Source organism: Nannospalax galili, unplaced genomic scaffold (genome assembly GCF_000622305.1).
Source record: "Nannospalax galili isolate Female #2095 unplaced genomic scaffold, S.galili_v1.0 scaffold686, whole genome shotgun sequence".
NCBI classification, from domain to species: Eukaryota; Metazoa; Chordata; class Mammalia; order Rodentia; family Spalacidae; genus Nannospalax; species Nannospalax galili.
The window spans coordinates 1457199-1480721 of record NW_008355472.1 but is presented as its reverse complement, the minus strand read 5'-3'; the positions used below and the strand labels follow the sequence as shown (position 1 = coordinate 1480721).

The 23523-nt window shown below is 37.7% G+C and overlaps 1 protein-coding gene across 3 annotated transcripts in view; it reads right to left on the bottom strand.

Annotated features, from left to right (window-relative positions):
* Nucleotides 1-23523, bottom strand: part of Fchsd2 (FCH and double SH3 domains 2) — a 222199-nt gene that overhangs the window by 115279 nt on the left and 83397 nt on the right. For all 3 annotated transcript variants that reach the window (XM_017803071.2, XM_017803070.2, XM_008852729.3), the window contains exon 4: nucleotides 7630-7706. In XM_017803071.2, coding sequence (XP_017658560.1) covers nucleotides 7630-7706 — 77 coding nt within the window. The remainder of the gene's footprint in view (nucleotides 1-7629; nucleotides 7707-23523) is intronic.

The following is a 23523-nucleotide window of genomic DNA, read 5'->3' as shown; positions in this document are numbered from 1 at the left end:
CTGTAAACCTAAAAATTTACAGCCAATTTTGAAAGAGATGCATCTTAGCTTTGAAAATTTTTATTGAATGTGTCAATGCTGTTGTAATGAAATGCTTCTTCTAAGTATGTGGTTAATAAATATTTTTTAATTAAAAAAAATTTTTAAATGATATACCTAAATTGATAGATTATAATATTTATTTCCTAAAACTTCCCTTATTATATTTAAAAGGATTTTTCAACTGTAGCCATTATAGGACTATATAGTACATAAAATACTAACTGTGGGTCAACAGATGACAGTATAAAGGAAGAAAAAGAAAAATTTCCTGTGTGTTCACCCAGTTCAATTGCTTGTTCTGGACAGCAAATTCCTGGCCAGCCAAAGCCACATAGGAAAACCCTGTCTCAAACAACCAAACCAAACCAAACCAAACCAAACCAAGCCAAGCCAATCAACAAACAAAAAACTTGATAAACTATAATTTTCAAACATGGAATTTTAGAGATTATTCCATGTAACATACTGCATCAATTGGCTTTAACATAAACATTCAGGCAGGAATACACTGCTGTCCCTTTGGAAAAGTTCAGTGTATTACATGAGCATAAAGACATGGGGGTAGACTTGGTAACAGCAAAACTGGTATCCTCCTGGCCACATTGCCTGGCAACTGATAAGATTTACTACGTAAACTATCAAGCAGTCCAATAACTGATATTTCCTTAGCACTGAGAGAAGAAACTCAGTACTATGCTTAATAGTTATTAATTCACACTTTAAAATCACAATGAAAATGAAAAATAACCAAATACATAACTGTGATGTAGGAAAGGAAGGACAGGAGAATGAAGTCTACAATCTACTTTTTATATCCCCTTCTTTTAATTAACAACTGTTCACAACTCAAATTTCAGCTTAAATGCAACTTCCTTTAGGAAGTCTCATGATCATCACCAAGCCAATCTCGAGGCTCAACCAAATAACCTACCTACATTAGCTGTTCATGGCTCAAGTACTTTTCCTTCAGTTACAAATATTTTCATATAATATTCTTGCCCTCTCTGTATAGTGAAAACTCCATGAAAGCAGGGGTATATGCTTGCTGACTACTGTGTTTCTAGAGCCTATCAAATATAGTTACAATAATAGTATGTATTAGATGAATAAAGGGATGGATGCATGCATACATGCATGCATTAAGTCATGGGGATGTGCAATAAGACAGAGGTCCTTTCATCAAAAAGAATTTTAAAAGAGATTTTGAGATTAGCAGATTTATAGCAGCAAACATATCCTGAAAAATGAGGTACCAGGAAAGGCACAGAATTCAGATACCAGTCAGTAGACTTAGGCTCAAGTCCTAGAATTCTGTCTGATGTTTTGAGACAGTCTCACTCTCTAGCCCTGACTGACCTGGAATTCATGGTGTAGTCTAAACTGAACTTGAACTTGCAACAATCCTTGTGTCGCAGCCTCTCAAAGCACCAGGATTACAGGCATGCACAACCACATGTGGCTCAAGTTTAAGTTTAAGCAACATAATCATATGGAGTACACCTAATGTATTTTTATTTCCCCAACTTACTAATGTAGAGATAAGAATGCTGGGCTTCCAGGACATTACTCTTTGGTCCTCTCCCATCCCATTAGCCCCTCTTCACTCTTTCCTGCTGGTCCTCTTTGTCTCCCAGCCCAGTAAATGCTGGAGTGTTCCAGAGTCTGTCCCCAGTTTCTCTTCACACTTACTCATCCAGGCTCATGGCTCTAAGTACTATCACTCCGCTGACTATTCCTGAGCTTTTCATTCCTGTCCACACAGCTTCTCTAACACTCAACTATTTATTGAACATACTCACATTAGGTATTTATAGGCATCTTATATTTAACATATTCAAGAATGAATCTTTGATTTCCCTAGACTCTGTTCTGGCAATCTATTCCATCTCATGGATGGCTACTGAAACAGTCATTCTTTTTTCTCTCACATCCCACAAAGTGTTACATCAAGAAATTTTGTTTGCCTAGACTTACAAAATATAATAGAATCTCATTATGAATGATTCTCTGTATTGCTGACATCTGTTTTAAGCCATTATCATCTTGTGCCTAGATTAGTGCAGTAGTTTCCTGACTGCTGCTTCTGCCCTGCCCTAACATCTATCCTCTATATAGTACAGTGCACAGTGACCACTTCAATCTAAACATGTTAGGAAACTACACAGAACTTAGCATTGTCAGGCAGCCATCAGTATCAAGCTGTTATGATACTATACACTAGATATATAAGATATTTTTACTGGGGGACCTAGAAAAAGGCATTTTTCTGGGTTTTTTTTTTAATGGGAAGTTATAAGAATATTTTTAAAATTAAAAGTTGTGGCTTTTTTGGGGGGGGTCTTTTTTGAGATAGGGTCTCCCTGTAGCCCCAGTTGGCCTGGAACTCGCTATGTAGTCCAGGCTAACCTCGATCTCACAGAGATCCACCTGCCTCTGCCTCCCAAGTGTGTTACCATACCTGGCATAAAAAAAAACATAGATCTTCCCTATGCCTAGAAATATAATTTCCTAGCACCACAGCTTAGGTGACTAAAAATATGATAAATTCACAAGATCTGTTTATAAGATCAACAAATAATTAGGAATGGGCATAGTGCTTTAATGAGTGAATGTTCATACATTACTGTCTCAGAAGGATGAAGGGAGATGATCCTAAGTCCAAGAAGAAGAGTGACTTGTAGTCTAGTCTGGGTGACTATGCTAAGAACTGCAACAAAACTGTAGTAGAGGCAGCCAAAGGTAAGAGAGCCAAAGACAAAAGGAAAAGCTATCCAAGATGTGAAAAGAGGTAATTTGAAGCCAGGTTTCCTCATGGCAAGCAGAAAAACCAAAGATTTTCAAGCAAGTGAGTAATAGAAGGCTTATTTTACAAAGACACGAGACAATTATGATGAAATGTAAAGACGGCTTGTTTCATCATAGCAGATGGAGCCATGAGAGAGTGAAACCACAGGAGAGAAACAGCTACTCAACAACCAGACAAGAGAAAAGGAAGCCTAGAAAGGACTCAAAGGTGCTGATTTTTTTCCAAGCTGAAAGTTAATAAAAATATATATTAGTATTGATAATATTTACAGATAATATTTAAAGCCAGGATTGGTGAGATGAATCACTAGAAAGCTAAAGAGGAAACTCTAGAAAACATTTACAGTGAAAACTGAAAATGCACCCTCAAAGATTAAAAAAAAAGTCCAAGAAAAAATGTTATAGAAGTCTAGTTTCCAGGGGTCAGAGAGATGGCTCAGAGGTTAAGAACACTGACTGTTCTTGCAGAAGACCCAGGTTTGAATCCCAGCACCCACATGGCAGCTAAAAACTGTCTGTAACTCCAGTTCCAAGGGATCTAACAGTCTCTTCTGTCCTCCGAGGGCATTGCATGACACGGGTGCACTTACCTACATGAAGGCAATACATACATACACATAAAATAAAAATAATAAATAAAATATTTTTTTAAAAAGTCTAGTTTCCAGTTCACAGAGGGAGGGGGTACTGGTTCAAGGCATTAATGATACTGGTATTGTCAGACTAGCAAACAATTTAAAAGACTGACCAGAAACACTGCTGACAGTGAATTAATCAATTAATAGGGGAAATTTTAAATAATACTAGAATAAATTTGAAGTGTATTGTTTAGAATTTATGGACAACTGGTCAGGCATGGTGGTGCACACCTTTAATCCCAGCATTCAGGAAGCAGAGGCAGGTGGATCTCTATGAGATTGAGGCCAGCCTGGTCTACACAGTGAGGCCACCTGCGGCTGCAAGGAGACCCTCTCTTAAAAAGACCCAAAACAAAAACAAAACTCATCTACAGCCATACCACCCTGAACACACCCAATCTCGTCTAATGTTGACATCCTAAATATATAAAACCTTTGCTAGCATTCCCTCTCTAAGAAACTGTCACATACTTTCACAGTATACAAAGATATATTAATGTGCACACAAGATTTGTTCACTATAGCATTATTTATGTTATTAAATAACTACCAACATAGAAATAAATAATGAAACTATAGTTGACCCATACTCTGACATTAAAACAGCCATTAAAAAGAAAACACATTACTGTGAAAAGTTGTCTAAAGTAGATTTTGCTGGCAGAGAGCAGTTTACAGAAACACATGTATATAATAATTCTAGTTATGTTAAAAAGAGCAAAACTGTATATATACTCATGAATAAATCACACAGGAAAAAAATGTAAAAGAAAAGACAGCATGCCTTTTACAGCAATTATTCCAGGGAGTAGAATGTGAATGGAACATACCTGGGAAGGGAGATGAGCCTGGACCTTTTACTTTCAATGCTATTTAATTAATAAAAATAGTGTATTACTTTGATAATTTTTAAACTACCAATCCAAATATAAAGTAACAAAATTAAATAGGAAATTGAAATTATTAAAACCAAATATGAGCCGAGTGTGGTGGTGCATGCCTTTGGTCCCAGCACTAAGGAGGCAGACACAGGCAGATCTCTATGAGTTTAAAAAGACAAACAAACAAACAACAACAACAACAAAAAAACCCACAACCAAATATGGTCTGAATAAAGAAATAAAAATTGGCAATTGCTATTCTCACCCTTAATTCTGACCTTTCCATTGTCTTTTTCCAGAATGCCCCCAACCATCCCCTCAAATTGCCTAAATTACAGAACCTGAGAGCTACTGTATAACCCTTCCTCTCTATTCAGTTAGTCAGCAAATATTTATCGAGTGCCTTCTATGTGTCAAAAACTATTTTAGATACAAAGGATGCTGTTTATATCTTGTCTTAGAACAAATCTGACAACTGCAAAGAACAAAACTGCCAAATCAACTGCAAGTCCTACAGCTTCAGTTTCTTAGAAACCTCTGAAATCTCTCCTACAATTTAATTTTTATGTTAATTTCAAATTTCAAACGAAGATATATGCTGGATTAGATTCCTGAAATTCTATCCTTTGGGAATTGTTCCTCGTGCCCTTCTAACCTACCTTCATAATATGATTACAGGGAGTTCATCAGAAACTTCTCTCTTGGATATTCCTCAAATCACAGTCCTTTACAATGCCTACTTATGTATCCTGCCTTTCCACCACTCTTATTTAGCCTCTAACCTATGTACTTCACACCAGTACAGCTAAACTGCTCACTGTTACTTAGTACTGTATTTTCCCTACCATCAAGATGTTACTTCTGCTTACAATTCCTTTCACCACTTTGCCCAGCAAAGTCTTGCACATTCCTTAAGACTAAGCTTTATAAACCTAGGCTTCTCTGTCCTATGCACTTCTATTCTTCCCCATACTGCAGCTGTTTATAGTGGCTACCTTCTTGTAAGCTCCTGACAGATATCATGAACATGAATCAAGTTCCCTGCACAGTGCCTGGCATTTAAAAATATTTAGTAAATGTTAGCTTAAAATACTTTTTAGAATTAGACTATAAGCTTTACTGGGAGCACAGCCTTTATGCTTATTTTTTAGCAATGGAATTCTGAATTTCAAGCCAACTAGAAATAGCTCATCTGCAAGCTTCAATCCTGTATCACCAATATACAATATACAATATTGGTGGGCTGACTTCACATCTGCAATACTGAGGAAACTTACCTCAAGGAGCTATTCACATGTTACTTTTGCTTAGGATTTGATCTCCTACTCTCTTCTCCCTTAGCTGAATTGTTTATGTACTGAAAAGTCCGTAAGAAAAGCTCTTTTCTATTTGACTTTAACATTAAAATTATGCCATTCTATTATTTAATAGCTATCAAATCTGTAGTCTGCCTGTGTAAAGAACTGTTAGGGTTTCTTATAATATTCTTCAGTTTCCAGCCCCATTCTTAAGAAATATTGTGATGATCTAGTCTTTACTGACATTTCAGCATGCTTTCTTACTCAGATGGACTCTTTAGTCCTGAGTTCTTCACTACCCTGGATTCTTTACTACCGATCACAGATACTGGTCTAACGTCCAACCAGGTCGTAAACTCCGAATTCTTTGGCTTCTCAGTCTTCTAACACTAACAACATCCCTGAGCACAAAAGCCAATAAATATTTTCAAATTTTGATATCGAAAAAGGCATCAAATTCTAAACACTGGTAGGTCACTGAGGACAAATTTTGTATTGCTCTATCACCAGCCTTCTTTAAAAGTTGTATGTGGAATATTAACTTGTGAGCTTCTGGGCAACCTATTTATAGACACATACATTTCCAACAGAAGTAATGTGCTACAACAGAAGTACTTTCCACTCATTATTAAGAAATATTTCCAACAAGCTCATCAAAAACTTGAAATTTTTTCTTTCAAATTTAAGATTTGGTGATCATGATAGTAATAAGATCTTATTTCATCGTTATTTCAATAATGTGTTCTATCATCACAAGTTTGTGAGAAAACAATCTGTTTCACTGTCATCTGTTATATGGGAATTAATTAATATATAACTTTGGCTTAAGACATTAAAATAATTTAACTTATGTAGAGTATACATAGACATTATGGAATATAAATGTTTTATTAACTATGTCTATATACAAAACAAAAAAAATAAGCAATTCTTTTAAAAACTAGAGTGTTGGGGGTTGGAGAAATGGCTCAGCAGTTAAGAGCACTGGCTGTTCTTGCAGAAGACCCGGGTTTGAATCCCAGCACCCACATGACGGCTAACAACTGTCCATAACTCTAGTTCCAAGGGGATCCAATGCCCTGTTGTGTCCTCCGTGGACAATGCATGACACAGGTGCACTTGCACATATAAAGGCATAACACTCATAGACATAAAAAATAAATAAATAGCGGCCGGGTGTGGTGGCACACGCCTTTAATCCCAGCACTTGGGAGGCAGAGGCAGGCGGATCTCTGTGAGTTCAAGGCCAGCCTGGTCTACATAGTGAGTTCCAGGACAGCTGGGGCTACGGAGAGACCCTGTCTCAAAAAGACCAAAAAAATAAATAAAAACCTAGAGTGTTACACTAGGTAAATGTGATAGGCATCTGAGTAACAACATTTTTAAAATAAAATATAAACTTTTTATTTATTTTAACTATGTGTATGAGTGTTTTGCCTATAGGTATGTATGTGTACTGTGAGAAGTGCCTGAGAAGGCTAGAAAAGAGGGCACTGGATCCTCTGGAACTGGGGTTACAGGTGGTTGCTAGCCGCCATGTGGGCAGTGCTGGGAACCAAAGCCAAGTGCTCTTAACTGCTAAGCCATTTCTCTAGTCCCCTGAGTAAAACTATTTTTAAAGGAAATAATCAAAGGGGCTGGGAGATGGCTCAGTTGGTATAAAGTGCTTGCCACGCAAGCATGAAGACCTGGTTTGAGTCCCAGGTACAAATTCTGGTATAATGGCACATACTTGTAATCCCAGCACTGGGAAAGCAGAGAAAAGGGTGTTTTCTGGCTAGCCAGTCTAGCCTAACTGACAAACCTCAGGTCCTAATAAGAAACATTGTCTCAAAAAACAAGGTGGATGGCACCAGAGGCAGGACATCTGAAGTTGACCTCTGGCCTACACACAGACATACATACACACACACACACACACACACACACACACACACACACACACAAAACAACTTAGTACATTACCTGTAATCGTTTCGATCATCAGCTTTTATTCCAGGCCAATCTCTCTTCAGGTACTGGCTAGCCAACTTCTGGATACCCTATTAAAAATAAATTTATTTCTAAAATAAGTATTGTGCTGTAAGGAAGCTCCTTTCCTTAAAAAACATTAGTTAGAAAATTTCCATTTTTATAAACATAAACTTAATTCAGAAGAAACAATTGATAAATGACAGGAGAACACTTCAACCCTCTCTCATTATGGCCTACTTTTAAGAAAACTGTATTCACTTGGAACAGACATACACTGGCTCCTAAAATTAATCAGCAAACTTGATTTCCATATGAGCAAATCTCAAGACCGATTTTTAAGCATCTTTTTATTTAAAAAAAAATACCATGATATGTCGTTTCAAATAAAAAAAGTTTTACAAAGAAATATACCTACTATTATCCATACAACATGAATCTGAACATAACAGAATATTTGTCTATAGTAAACTGAGAGTATAGGGATTTGAACAAAGAAGATCATTTTGTTGGGTAGTAAGTTAAAAAATTCATTCCAACCATATGATGTATTACTTTTAGATAGCACATATGTGATCCTCTAACAAGAGAGCAGAGCCCAATGGAGTGGCTACAGAAATCACTGACTTTAGGATACGTACGTACTTCTACACTTACAGCTATAAAAGAATACCACACTGAAATAAAGGATAATTAGAGGAACAGATTGTCTACTTTAAGCAAAGGTGTCAAGAGAAAAATCAATGCTTCACTCTATATATGATACCTTTTAGTAAGATCTGCTGCCAAATCAATTTGGTTTAGCTTATTGTTGAATGCAGGCATTGAAATATCATTCTTTCAGTCCAAAGTGCAGCAAGAGCTCCCTTTGGATCTCAAGTTCTTCCTGAACTTGGCAGTAGTTTGACTTCACTGGTTTCAAGTACTATGGTCTATAAGAATGTATATACAACTACAACCCAAAGTCCTACCGCTTAACAGCTCTTGTACTCTGGAACCCAGAGAGCAAGCCTTCTCTGAATATGTACAGTATTTTCTACTTCTGTACCTAGTTCATACTGTTTCTATAACACAAAATATCTTCCTACCACATCTCATTTCTACCCTCAATTCTTACTTCCCTTTCTTTGAAAGACTATGAACATTTCCTAACACAAAATACTAAGAATTATAAGCAGAACAATATAAAAAATTTCATTGGACAGGTATTTCATTCTATTAAAATAATTCATAATTTTCTGCATTTAAGGCCTGGAAGTCTCTAAAAAACTTCTTCTGAAATATCTGGTTTCCCTGAAGTATAGTTCTTAATGGAAAAACAGGATAAATATTTGATTGTTCAGTTCTGGCCCATTATAAGCTCATATTTTAAATGGATGAGTTCTAATTAATTATAGTCACATATGTGGTCTGCAGGAGGCCTTCCAAATTGGCTCCCACATCATGACCCCAGCAGATTTTGACTGATTTGTTTTCTTTTCCAGTTCCTGTCCCAAGTGATAGGCTTTTTCCACAGACTCCTAAGAAACTATGTAGAATACATAAGCTAGGCGTGTCCTCATTCTTTCCGTCACTGTGTCCTTCTCTGAAAGGCCTTTCTAATGTAACCACTATATACAGAGTAGCTCACCTCCACTCAGTGACCCTGTCACATGGTCCCATTTATTCATAATCCTCATACACAGTTACTGTCTTGTTAAAATATTTTTTTTTTGTTAATTAGTTGTAAGTTCCTTCAGGTAGGGAATCAGGTTTCTTTCACTTACTTGTTAGTTATCAGTAAAGCACTACATCTCCTAGGCTATAGCAGAGTAGCTAGCATTTAGTTGTTGCCAAAATGTCTACTGACTGCATGAGTAAGTTTCATTTACATTACTCTGCTTCTAGTGTATAATACTAATCTTTTGTGGTTTTCCCATTGTAGGTTTGAAGTGTTTGAATCAAGATTTCTGTGGTCCTTATTTTTTTTTTTTTTTTTTTTTTTGGTCTTTTTGAGACAGGGACTGCCTGCAGCCTCAGCTGTCCTGGAACTCACTATGTAGAACAGGGTGGCCTTGAACTCACAGAGATCCGCCTGCCTCTGCCTCCCGAGTGCTGGGATTAAAGGCATGCGCCACCACGCCCGGGTCTTTAAATTTTATATAGTCAAAGGAAAAATGATACTAGATTTCTGAGATTGTGATTACTGGTTTTGATCATAAATAAGTTCCTCAATAAAATTATAGTCAAATTGGGCCATCCTTATGATTGAAAGAGATTATGTGTGAGCCTAAAGCAATGAAAACAATCTGGTTTATTTCACATTACACTTTAATTTTTGTGAAAGTTTAACTAAGTCAAGATCCCTGAATCCAAAGAACTCATAATCTATAGAGAAATAAGAGATTCAAAGAACTCATAATCTGTAGAAAATAAGAGGTATAAAACAATATGCCAAGCAACAAACGTGTTACTAGCAAAAAAGAAAAATAAAAGATAAAGTGATATAAATAAGAAAATGATGTAACATTATCTTAACAAATCACATATGACAGTGATTTTCAGTTCAATCACCTCTGAAGTGTGTGTACACTTCATACTGAACATGGGCTAAGACATGAGCCTTTTATTATGAGAGGCAAGGATGCAATGACAGCTCTCTCAAGTTTACACAGAACAAATACTCTATTTAATAGACAGTTTCACACATCCATTTCTCTTAACTCTGTAACAGAAAGGAAATAGTATACCTCAGAAGATTCAGCTTTTACTTAAGGTGATATACTTCATAGATAGTTATATTTGAGCCAGATGTGGTGGTAACATACCTATAATCTCAGTACTTAGGAGGGAGAGGCAGAAGGATTGCTACAACTTTGAGGGCAGCCTGTTCTACACAGCAAATTACAGGCCTGTCTCAAGGTAGCAACAACTAGCAAAGTTTGAGCTAGAATCCCATTTACCAAAAGTCTTTGAAAAAAGACATTATTTAGAGTAGATTTTATCTAATTAAAAAACAAACTATAAAATTACATTAACTTGTTAACTTTTGTGCATTATAAATTACAACAGCAACTTCTAGAGCTCTAAACCACAAAGCTGGACTGTACTGAACTGAATGAACCTTTCAGAAATGAGATGAGGGATTCATGAAATAGACAAACAGTGGCTCTCTAGATGAAAGACTTTATTCAAGTTAGTTCACAGAGACAGGAATCATGACTTCTATGTGCTCTATGCAGCTGTTCAAGATCTAATCTGCATAGATGCTCAGAAATATTCCTGGCCATTATCATTAAGGTCCTAAATAACATTTCATGCCTCTGAAGGCATTCTATTATACTTAAATGAACTGACTTGCCTTCTAAATTATGCTTAAAGCTCCATCTGATAGAATAATGGTTTACTTACAAAAGAAAATTATCCACAATAATTAATTTGCTAAGGAAAATAAACTATTGGCTAGCAATTTCTAAATGTTTTTTGTTGTTGTTACTACTCTGGCCCATGGGGAATGGTATTACTCTCTAAAACTGGTCACCATGCATACACTTATTTATATTATCTTGCATGCCACAGATGCATAGAGTTCCTTTGACTTGCAATATAGTTCCCACTGGAGCACTGACTTTCATAAAAATGTAGTGCTATCAAGACAGACTTTGGAACATCCAATGGCATCCCATTCCAACTTTTAAAAAAGCTATCAGTGTCTAATATAAGACTTGCTTTGTTTTATCATTCAATGACACTTGCTGTATTGCCTTAACAAGTGAAGAAACACAAAGAAAGTCACTGTTAAGTAGACACTGGGAAATGGACTGAGGGTTTAACCTTTGGCCCAATCACGACAGCAAGCTGAGCTGGAGTGTGCTCATGGCTCTCCCACAGGCCATTCTGCAGTCATTCTTCCATCAGCAGATTGAAATCAATACTGAAATTTTACTAAGGGACTGGGCACCAGGTAGCTTTTTAAAATATTAGGAAATCATATTCTTTGCATAGTATGCTTTTTTGTCATGAAATTCCTAATGTGACTTAAATTATCTTTTTTGTTTTGTTCTTTTGAGATAGGATCTCCCTGTAGCCCCATCTGGTCTGGAACTTGCTATATTGACCTGGCTGGCCTCAGTCTCACAGAGATCTACCTGCTTCTGCCTCCCCAGTGCTGGGATTAAAGGTGTGTACCACCATGCCCAGTTTTATAAATGATCTTTTAAAAATAAATCCACTGCATAAGCTGGACACTTCTCAAGCTGATGGAAAGATGTGATGACTGTCTTTACTGCATTCTTACATCACTTTACTAGTAACAAATTACTTTAGTCCCACTCTTACAGAAAGTTTTGAAATGTTTTTCATTGTTTTGTGTTACATATATTGCATTAGGGAAAAAAATGAAGTGTATAGTTTTAAATAACATAAACGACCTTTACTTACTTTTCCATGAATTTCATGATGAAATATTAATGTTTTATATATATTAAACAATAAAGACATATTTTAGCCTTTTTCCTATTATTGATAATAAAGGTTAATTTTATTTGACTAAATAAGAAAAAACAAGATCTGCCTGTCTGGGTTTGTCTGTCTGTCTGTAAATTAGGTATTGAACACAGTCTTATTGCATGCTACACAAGCACATCTTTGATCCTAGCATTCAGGAGGCAGAGGCAGGTGAATCTCTGTGAGACTGAGGTCACTCTGGTCTACATAGTGAGTTCCAAACCAGCTGGGGCTATAGGGAGACCCTGTTTCAGAAAACACAAAACAAAACAAAACAAAACAAAACAAAACAAAACAAAACAAAACAAGGGGCTAGAGAGATTGCTCAGTGGTTAAGAGCACTGGCTACTCTTACAGAGGACCTAGGTTCAATTACCAGCACCCACATGGCAACTAACAACCATCTATAACTCCAGTTATAGAGGAATCCAAATCCCTATTCTGACCTCCAAGGGTATCACACAACACAGGTACACTTACATAAATACAGGCAATACATTCTTACATATAAAATAAAAATAAATAAAACTTTTAAAAACAAAATTAATTAAAAAAATTGTATATGAATGTTTGCCTGCATGATGTATGCACACCACATGCATGACTGGTGCCTGAGGAGGCCAAAGAGGGATTCAGATCCCCTAGAATTTGAGTTATAGACAGTTATGAGTGCCATGTGCATGCTGGGAACTAAACCTGAGTCCTCTGCAAGGGCAGCAAATACTTGTAACTGCTGAGCTATCTCTCCAGCCCCCTCAACCCATTTTATAAATAAGATCTGAACAGACACTTCATTGAGGCACATAATAAGGATGTTAAGCAAGCATGTGAAAAATATTTTCAACACCATTATTATGGAAATGCAGATTTAAAAAATGAGACATGGGGCGGCTAACAACTGTATGTAACTCTAGTTCCAGGGGAATCTTGATGCCTTCTGACCTCTGCAGGCATTTGCACGACACAGGTGCGCTTTTACACATGCAGGCAATACACTCAGAAATGTAAAAATAATAAAATATTTTTTAATGAGATGCTACTTGTCTTAGTTTTTTTCCTGTTGCTGTGATAAAATAACCTGACAAAACAATTTAAGGAAGAAAGGATTTAGTTTAGCTCCCAGTTCAAGGTACAATCCATTGTGATGGGGAAGTGAAAGCAGAGGATCTAGAAGCAGCTGGTCACACAGTAAAGAAGCAGACAGCCAAGGATGATGGTGTTCAGCATGTCTTCTTGGTGTTATACAGTCCAGGATCCCTTGTCCAGGGCATGGCCCTGCCCAAATTGAGATGAATCTTCCCACATTAATTAACATAATCAAGACAATCCTCCACAGACAGGCCTAAAGGCCTCTCTCAGGTGAGTCTAGATTCTGTAAGGCTAACAATTAATACTAACCATCACATTAACTTAACACATACCTATTAAAATAGCTTAAAATTTTCTTAAGAACATAGTGACAAATGCTAACGACAGAGCTAAAGGAAAAAAAATCCTTGATGATGGGATAGCCACTGTGGAAAACAGTTTGAAAAAAATCTCACAAATTTAAGCATATTTTTCCATTTGACTCAACAATAATATTCTAGTATTTTAGTCAAGTGATTTGAAATTTTGTATCTACACAAAATATGGAGCACAAATGTTTACAGAAGCTTTATTCATAAACTTTGAAGTAACCAAGAATTCCTTCAATAGATAAATAAACTATGGTATATCACAATGGTGGAATATCATGTAACAATAAAAAGAAACAAACTATTAATTCATACAATGTGGATGAATTCCAGTTGGAAGAAGCAAGATTGAAAAGACTGCCATGCTGTACTAGTCCATTCACTGGTTACAAAGGGTTTGAGGAAGAAAAAGTCTGACTAGGAGAAGTACAGATGATGTTCTTATTTGGATATAAAATGACCCTAAAGGCTCATGTATTGAAGGCTTGACCCCTAGCTTGTGCCTTTAAGAAGTGAACAGATCATGAATACTCTGACCTAATTAGTGATAGTTCATTGTTGGAGTCATAGTTTAATAGCATTACTGAGTGGTAAAACTAGCTGGAGAAAGTTGGCCTGACTAGAAAGTACTCCGACTAGAAATTATAAGACTAAAGAAAAAAACACACACACACACACACACACACACACACACACGCACACCATAGTGAATAAAGTTCTTGATTAATGGCTACAGTTTAACAATTCTGAAATGTAGTACATATGTGCATATGTATAAATAAAAATATGTATAGCACGTTTAAACAAACAGATAAATAGAAGACAGGTGATAGAAACCAAGCTGCTCACTGTTAGAGAGGGTAATTACAGATAAGAAAGAGCAGGAAATTAGAACAAGTAACTTAGGAGGTGACTTAGAGTAGGAGACATCTAATTCAACATATATAGAACAATAGGTTAAGTGTATATACATGTAATAAAAATACACAATTCCTAGCTCTGTCCACTGAAACTTCCTAAAAGCAGTGACACCAAAGAAGCATGTCAAGTGTCAAGACCTGGGCTTCCAATATCATTTGCCAACAGGAAACAAAGTTCCACAGAGAAAAAACTGATTTCTACAGTAGGAAATATTCAAGGTGTTCCTGAACCATCTTGTAGTGCCAGAAGGTAAGGGAGTGCACAAAAAACAAGAAGGATGGAGGCAGGTCAACAGGGTCCAGGAGTAAACCCAAAGTTTCCCATTAGCCAAGAATGGAACAAGTTAAACCACAAAACAGAGCACTGGTGGAAGATAACCAATCTAAAGTACAAAACAGACAGAGCATCTGATACAAACAAGTAAATAAAAAGAAAAGACAAGTTTCTCATTCAAAGGAACTCTAAGGAACTTGCACAGTTATTTGCCCCCTCCAACACATTTGAAAGTGGGCTGCACTGAGTGACTGGTTTCCAGACAACAATACTGGGGGAGGGTGGGGAGGGGGAGAGAGAGAGAGACAATTTTAAAGGCTACTGAAGGTGAGGATTTGGGGAAGAGCAGAAGGCACTCAGCAAACATCCCAAATATTGTACCTTTTAAAACAAAATTTTGCTTTATTTTGAGACAGGGTCTCCCTGTAACCCCAGCTAGTCTAGAACTCCCTATGTAGGTCAGGCTGGGCTCAGTCTCACAGAGATCTGTCTGCCTCTGCCTGCAAGAGCTGGCATTTAAAGGCATATGCCACCACGCCTAGCCAAAACAATTTTCTTTTTTACTCTTATGTGTATGAGTGTTTTGTCTGCATGTAGTGTACCAGGTATGTGCAGTGCCCCCTTAAAATCTAATTTTATTAAACAAGGTGAAGACTAGCTAATGCCTATTTTTTTTGTTGTTGTTGTTTTGTTTTTTTAGACAGGGTCGCCTTGTACCCAAGCTAGCCTGGAACTCACTATGTAGACCAGGCTGGCCTTGGACTCACAGAGATCTGCCTGCCTCTGCCTCCTGAGTGCTGGGATTAAAAGCGTGCACCACCACACCCAGATGCTAATGCCTATTTGTAAGCTTCCTAACATGAAGATTTTATTGGGGAAAACCAATTTGGTTTCTGCTGTCTTCAAACGATAAAAAAGTGTTACATCAGTCAGCATGACTGAGCTGTCTCCTTGATCCCAAAGACAGCTGTAAAAGCAGTTCCTTCTCCAAAGCAGAAACTGGAATGTATTTAATCAGTAAGCAAATGATAATCTCACGTGCTTGACCACAGCCATCTGGGGACAAAGGCAGAAATTCAGGAGAAATAACCTGTGCTGGATAGCTTTAGTGTCAACTTGACACACCTGGGTTGAGGGAGCCTCAACTGGGGAATTGCCTCTATTGGACTGGCCTGTGGCCATGTCTGTGGGGCATCTTCTTGATGAGTGATGTGGGAGGGCCCAGCCCACTGTGGGTGATGCCACCCCTGGGCAGGTGGGCCTGTGTTGTATTAAAAAGAAGGCTGAGCAGGGGCCAGGGGAGTAAGCCAGTAAGCAACATTCCTTCATGGCCTGTGCTCCAGCTCCTGCCTCCAGGTTCAAGCCCTGAGTCCTACCTTGGGCTCCCAGGTGAACTGTGACCCAGGATATGTAAGACAAATAAACCCTTTCCTCCCCAAGTTGGTACTGGTCAGAGTGTTTTGTCACAGCAATGGAGAAACAAACTAAGACATAACCCAAATGTGACAGCATTCAAAGCATTTCCCTTGTCAGATGGGCACATGCAGAGCGTGTCACTAGAGCTAACATTTGAGTTTACTGTCTTCAAGATGTTCACATTTCTTTGTGAACTTCTGTAACCACCATCTTATGTAGTAGATGCAATAGAGGTTTTTAGAAGCTAAGTAATTTGCATAAGATCACACAGCTAGTCAAGTGTAGCCTCAGATTTGGGTTTTTTTCAAAGTTTAAAATACTTCCAAACTACTCAATTCATTCAGACGTATTGTAGATACTATCTCAAATCATTATACATTTTGATTGGCAGCTTTAAATAAACTATTTTCTTTTATTTACTATTATTTTTTATGTGTATGAGTGTACTGCCTGCATGTACTTAACTACACCCATGTCATGCAATGCCTTCAGAGGCCAGAAGAGTGTGCCGGAACCCCTAGGACTGGAGTTACAGACGATTTTTTGCAGCCATGTGGGTCCTCTGCAAGAGCAGCCAGTGCTCTTAGCCTCTCAGCCATCTCTCCAGCCCCTGTAAATAAGTTCTTTAAAGTAAAACACTATAAAAAACCTGGCATCGTTCACAATCTTTGCACAGTAAATAACTGAACTAAATCATTCTTCATGTTGGTGAACAATTACATATTTTTAAATCAGCAGGCTTTATTTTCCAGAGCAGAGAAACCCAGAAAGGACAGGGTTCCCACTCAGTACTCCCTATCAGTTAAGTTGCTCCTATTATTAAAATTTCTCATTAGTATGACACATTTGTAACAATTAATAAAATAGTATCAGCACATTACTTATTAACTAAAGTTCATGACTTGCATTAATGTGTACTATTTAAAATGTACTGTTCTATTCACTGACAAATGGACAGTGTCATGTACCTATCATTGCTTTGTTACTGTTTAACAACCCTAAAGCCCTCTGGGGTGCCATTTATCAGCCTCCCTTTCTCTGTCTTAGTCCCCAAACCTCTAGCAATTACTGATCTTTTACCATCTATATAGTTTTGCCTTTTCCAGGATATATTTAAAATCATACAGTCTATACTATTATCTTTCTTTTTCTACTAGGATCTTTCACTTGACAGTATGCAAAGTTCCTCCATGGCTCTCAGTGGCTGAATGGCTCAGTTCTCTTAACCCTCAGATAATATTCCATTGTCTGATTTACCAGTTTATCTATTAAACTACCGAAGGATAACTTGGCTGTTTTTAAGTTTGGGAAATTATGAATAAAATAGCTACAAACATTTATGTGCAATATTTGTGTGTGAATATATGTTTTCAACACATTTGGGTTAAAGGCAAAGAAGCATAACTGCTTGATCGTATGATAAAGCTGCTTTACTTCCAAAAGTGGCAGTGCCATCTTGTATTGCTGTTACCAATGAAGAGTTTGTGTTTCCCCACACCCTAGGTAGCATTTGGCATTTTCACGGTTTTGGAATGCGGCCAAACACGTGAGCAGCGGCATCTCCTTGGTAATTCCTACTGACAGAATGCTGAACATCTTTGACACTCATTTATCAATCTATAAATTTCTTTGCAGGAGGCATTTATTCCAATCTTTTGTCCACTTTTAAAATGGGCAATTTTAAGAGTTTTTTTTGTATATTATTCAGTTTTGAGTTCTTTGTTTATTACTAATACAAGTTATTTGTCATAAATATGCCTGCAAGTACTTCTGTGGCTTGTCTTTTCAGCTTTAGCAGTGCCTCTTGCAGAGTTTTCACTTAACCTCTAATTTTAACACCAAGTTCTCATTAAGTAGTGAAGGAATCTTTAGGAATCAGATTATTGAAAAAGAAAAAAATAATGAGCTTATAGAGGATAATGAAAATGTTTATGACACAGACACACTTTAGTGTTAGGTGTTTCAAAGAAATTGTATTTAACATGCAACTATTGCAAATAGAAATTTCATAGACAATTTGATTAGTAAATATATTGCCTTTTTAAAGAGTCAATTTTTCCTATGAAATTTTTAATTACATTTATAGATTTGTTTAAAGCTAAATTTTTAGAAGTGTTTACTATTTATTTATTTATTTATATCTTTTTGAGACAAGGTCACCCTGTAATCCCAGCTGGCCTGGAACTTGTTATGTAGACAAGGCTGGCCCTGAATTCACAGAGCTCCACCTCCTTCTGCCTTCTTTAGTACTGGGACTAAAGGCATGCACCACCATGCCCCACTTAAAGCTAAATTTTTAGACACCTTTTAGAGCAATTGCTTTACACATTAAAACATGAAGCTAAAAATCCTCCAGTAGCGTATGAAATTTGACTTTGATGGCTCAGGGGTTAACAGCACGTGCTGTTCTTCCAGAGGATCCTGGTTCAATTTCCAGCACCCACATGGCAACTCTGTCACCCTCTTCCTGGCTTTGTGGGTACTATACATATACCAGTATACATACATGCAATCCAAACACTTGTACAAATAAAAAACCTTTTTTTTTTTTTAAAAAAAGAAGCAGTTTCCAGGCATGTAAGTTTACAGTAAAAATGATTGCTCATCAGAAACTGCCACTAATGTTAAAATCAGGTGCCAGAGCCTGAGCTTACATTAATAAAGATCAAAGTCCCCACTTTCATGAAAACATCTCAAGCTAGGAATCACATCAATAAAACAGCTTCCCACAACTCATCGTAAAAACAAACTCACAGTAAATGTAAGCTCTAGATACTGCATATTCTACATGACTCAAGATTTTTACTTCTTTTCGACTTCAATAAATGAATTATAAAGCATTATAGTTATTTGCAAATTTTGAAGTAAAATTATTTATTGAGGATCAGGTAAATCTTGACATAGCACTGAGTAGCAGACTGCTGATTTATCAGTCAACAACAAATGAAAATATTTTTAGTTGCAAGTTGTTACATTTTTATTTATTATGATGATTATGATTATTATTTGTCTTTTTAAGACAGTGTCTCCCTGTAGCCCCAGCTGGCCTGGAACTCACTATGTAGACCAGGCTGGCCTTGAACTCACAGAGATCTGCCTGTCTCTGCCTCCCTAGTGCTGGGACAAAAAGCGTGTTGCCACTACGTACTGCTTACATTTAAAAAAAATTTTATTACACTGTATTTATTTGTGTATGGGTGTAGTGGTATGTGTATCCTCCCATGTAAGCTACAGCCAGATGTGTAGAGGTCACAGGACAACTTTCCAGAGTTGGTTCTCCTTCCATCACAAGGGCCCTAGAGACTAAACTTTTGTCTTCAGGCCTAATAGCAAATGCCTTTACCAGCTGAGCCATCTCACTAGCCCCAGTCCTTGGATTTTTGACACAACCCAGGCTGGTCTTAAATTTATAGTATTCCTGCTGGTACATCCTGAGCACTGCGACTGATTACAGGGATGCACCACACTGCCCAGCTACAAATGAAAATGTTCTGGTGCAAAGTACGACCAGCATTCTTAAAGCAAAATTTACAAGGTCACTCCTTAGGCATCTAAAATACTATAGAATAAATGCTACCTATTGAATCATAATGTTCAGATGGGGCTAAGTCACTGACATTCTAAAATATTTCACAATATGTTGTAGTCATATTGACTACATATTGAGAATCACAGGCACACTGGCTAACGGACAGACACACCTGCGTGTGTTGAACTTCAAGTTAATCCACTTGTCTTGAGCCTGCATTTCCTTATATTAATAAAAGCAGTAAGAGGTCTACTTCAGCATTGCTGAGATAACTAAATGAGTTGGGCAGGGGGAGGCACAGGTCCAGGCAAAGCAGGGCATGCTTCCATGTGCTCAAGGCTTTCATTTAAATATTTCCTGGGAATTTTCTACTATATAGTAATGTTACACTACATACTATGCACTGTGAAATGTTCACCATTCTTAAAATCAACACTGTTAAAATGAGAATGGTCAAATATTTAAACTAATATTTACTTTTAGGTTAAAAAACCAAAGACTAACAGTGGACCAGCTTAAAAAGGAAGGAAAGTTAGTAGTACAGAACCAGGACTGCTTGGTCTTCCAAGCTTCCTGGTAGAGTTGAATATTGGGGAAAGTTTTAAATGGAAAAATTAACACAATTGAAAACAAGCAAGTATTATAACCAAGATTACAATTCTGAAATGTTTCAGAATTATGAAATAACAAAGTATAGCAAATAATAAAATCCCTCAAAAAGCAGACTTTGTAGGATAGGTGTGGTGGCACATGCCTTTAATACTAGCACTTAGGAGGCAGAGGCAGGCAGGCAGTTCTCTGTGAGTTAGAGGGAAGCCTGGTCTACAGAGTAAGTACCAGGCCAGCCAGGGCTCCAAAGTGAGACCCTGTCAAAAAAGCAAACATCTCCCCCTTTCCCACACCTCTCTGCACCTGCCATCTTGGTTCTGCCAGGGCCCTTATGAGACCCCAGATCTGGCAGTTTTCCCAGACCTGCCATGGTATGCTCCCTTTCCCACACTTCCCTATGCCCCACCATCTCAGCTCTGTTAGGACCCTTGTGAGCTCCCAAATCTGGGAGCTTTCCCAGACTGCCGTGATGACTTTCTTTTCCCACACCTCCCTGCACTCTGCTTTCTTAGCTCTCAGACGTGGTTGAGTTACTAGGATCATTGTGCCCCAAGACCTGTGAGCTCTCCCAGCCTGGCCTATCAGCCGATAACCACCCAGCCCACCCTGCTGTTCTGGAACCTTGAGAAATCAATCCCGGGACCTCAACTCAAAACTTGTCACTTATCCCTAGCTTAACTGAGACCACTTCTTACACCCCATTTGCACATCAATATAAAGTGGACCTAAAACTAAACACCAAACACTATTCAGCTGGGCCACAACATGACAAGTTGGAGAAACAGCAAAGATATAAAAAACTATTCAACAAAGATGAGATTACCTACCCAGACCAAGAAACACCACCAACAACATAAGCTTAGCTGTCTAGGCCTCACTGAAAGGACACACACATGAATAACCAAGATAATATGTCTACTACAGAAATTAGCACCCCTATCATAATGTTTCCTGAGAATAGCAGCCTAACAGATGGACAAGACAATGATTTCAAAGTAGCAATTATAAATATATTCAAGGAGCTCAAAGAGGATATGAATAAAAGAATGAAGACCATGAAAACACAGTTTGAATGAAATAACTACAAGAATTCAAAACATGAAATTATTCAATAAAGACAATCTCTGAAGAAAAGCGAAACTGAAATGAAACTTGAAAATGCAAGAACTCAAAATATTTAGAGGAAAGAAGCAAAAAGGAAGTAGAGGAAATGGAACACAGAATATCAGATTGTCTTAGTTTGTTCTTCATTGCTGTGACAAAATACTCTGACCAATACCAACTTGGGGAGGAAAGGGTTTATTCAGCTTACAACTCCCAGGTCGCAGTTCATCAGAGAGCCCATGGTAGGAACTCAGGGCAGGAACGTGGAGGCAGGAGCTGGGACACAGGCCATGGAGGAACGCTGCTTACTGGCTTGCTCCCCTGGCCCCTGCTCAGCCTGCTTTTTAATACAACACAGGCCCACCTGCCCAGGGGTGGCACCACCCACAGTGGGCTGGGCCCTCCCACATCACTTATCAAGAAGATGCCCCACAGACATGGCAACAGGCCAGTCCAATAGAGGCAATTCCCCAACTGAGGCTCCCTCAACCCAGGTGTATCAAGTTGACACTAAAGCTATCTACCACACAGATCTTGAAGACAAAGAAAATGACAAATCTAATATAACCCAGGAGCAGAATATGAAAGACCTCCGGGACACTGTAAAAAGACCAAGCCTTCGGGGGCTGGAGAGATGGCTCAGCGGTTAAGAACACTGGCTGTTCTTGCAGAAGACCTGGGTACGAATCCCAGCACCCACATGGCAGCTAACAACTGTCTGTAACTCCAGTTTCAGGGGATCCAACAGCCTCTTCTGTCCTCCGTGGGCATTGCACCACATGGGTGCACTTACTTACATGCAGGCAATACACGCATACACATAAAATAAAAATAACAAATAAACTATTAAAATAAAAAGACCAAGCCTACAAATCATAGGCACAGAAGAAAGAGAAGAAACCTAGGTCAAAAGGACAGTAAATATTTTTAATAAAACCACAGAAGAAAATTCCCCAAATTACATCAAAAGGCTGGCCCATCAGAATAACAGCTGAGTTTTCAATGGAGACTACGAAAGCCAGAAGGGCATGGGCCAATGTCCTACAAGCCATGAAAGAACACAGATTCCAGCCCAGACAACTGTACCCAGCAAAACTATCAGTTGTAATTGAAGGAGAACAGATTTATGAAATTTATATCCATGAAATCAGCTCTACTGAGAATGCTCAATGGAATACTTCAGTCTAAAGAGGGGAGGGGAGGGGAGGGGAGGAGAGGAGAAGGGAGGGGAGGAGAGGAGAAGGGAGGGGAGGAGAGGGGAGGGGAGAAGACAAGAGAAGTACTAAGTACTCTCAAGAGGGTGCAAAGAAAAAAATACATTAGCCCAGAATAGTCAACCAAAAGATGTTTAAAGAAACAACACTATAATACCAATATAATAGAAATTAATAAACAGTGGACAAACTCTCTATATTAATAGTCTCAACACCCCAGTAAAAAGACACAGACTAACTGGATTAGAAAACAAGATCCATCAATTTTCTGCCTCCAAGAAGCACAACTCACCAACAATGACTGATATCATCTTAGGATCAAAGGATGAAAAAAGATATTCCGAGCAAATGGAACTAAGAAATAAGTAGATATATTCTAGTAGCTGACGAAATAGACAAACTAAAGTGACATAAATAATTTAAACAGATCCATAACAACTAATGAAATAGGTGTAATAATTAAAAATCTCCCAACTAAAGAGCCCAGGACTAGATGGATACAGTGCAGAATTCTACCAGATCTTCAAAGAAGATCTAATAACAATACTCCTCAAATTATTAAAATAAAAAAAGAAAAATACCAATTTTTTTCTATGAAGCCAGTATTACTCTAATACCAAAACCAAACAAAGACCCAACAAAAAGAGAAAATTATAGGTCAATCTCTCTGATGAACATAGACACAAAAATTCTCAATAAAATACAAACAACTATGTGCAAGGACATACAAAAAGATTACCTACCATGATCAAATTGGCTTCATCCCAGAGATTCAGGGATTGTTCGATATACATAAATCAATAAATGTAATCTACCCCCTAAACAAACTCAAGGGCTAAAACCACATGAACAGTTCATTAGATGCACAAAACAATCTAGA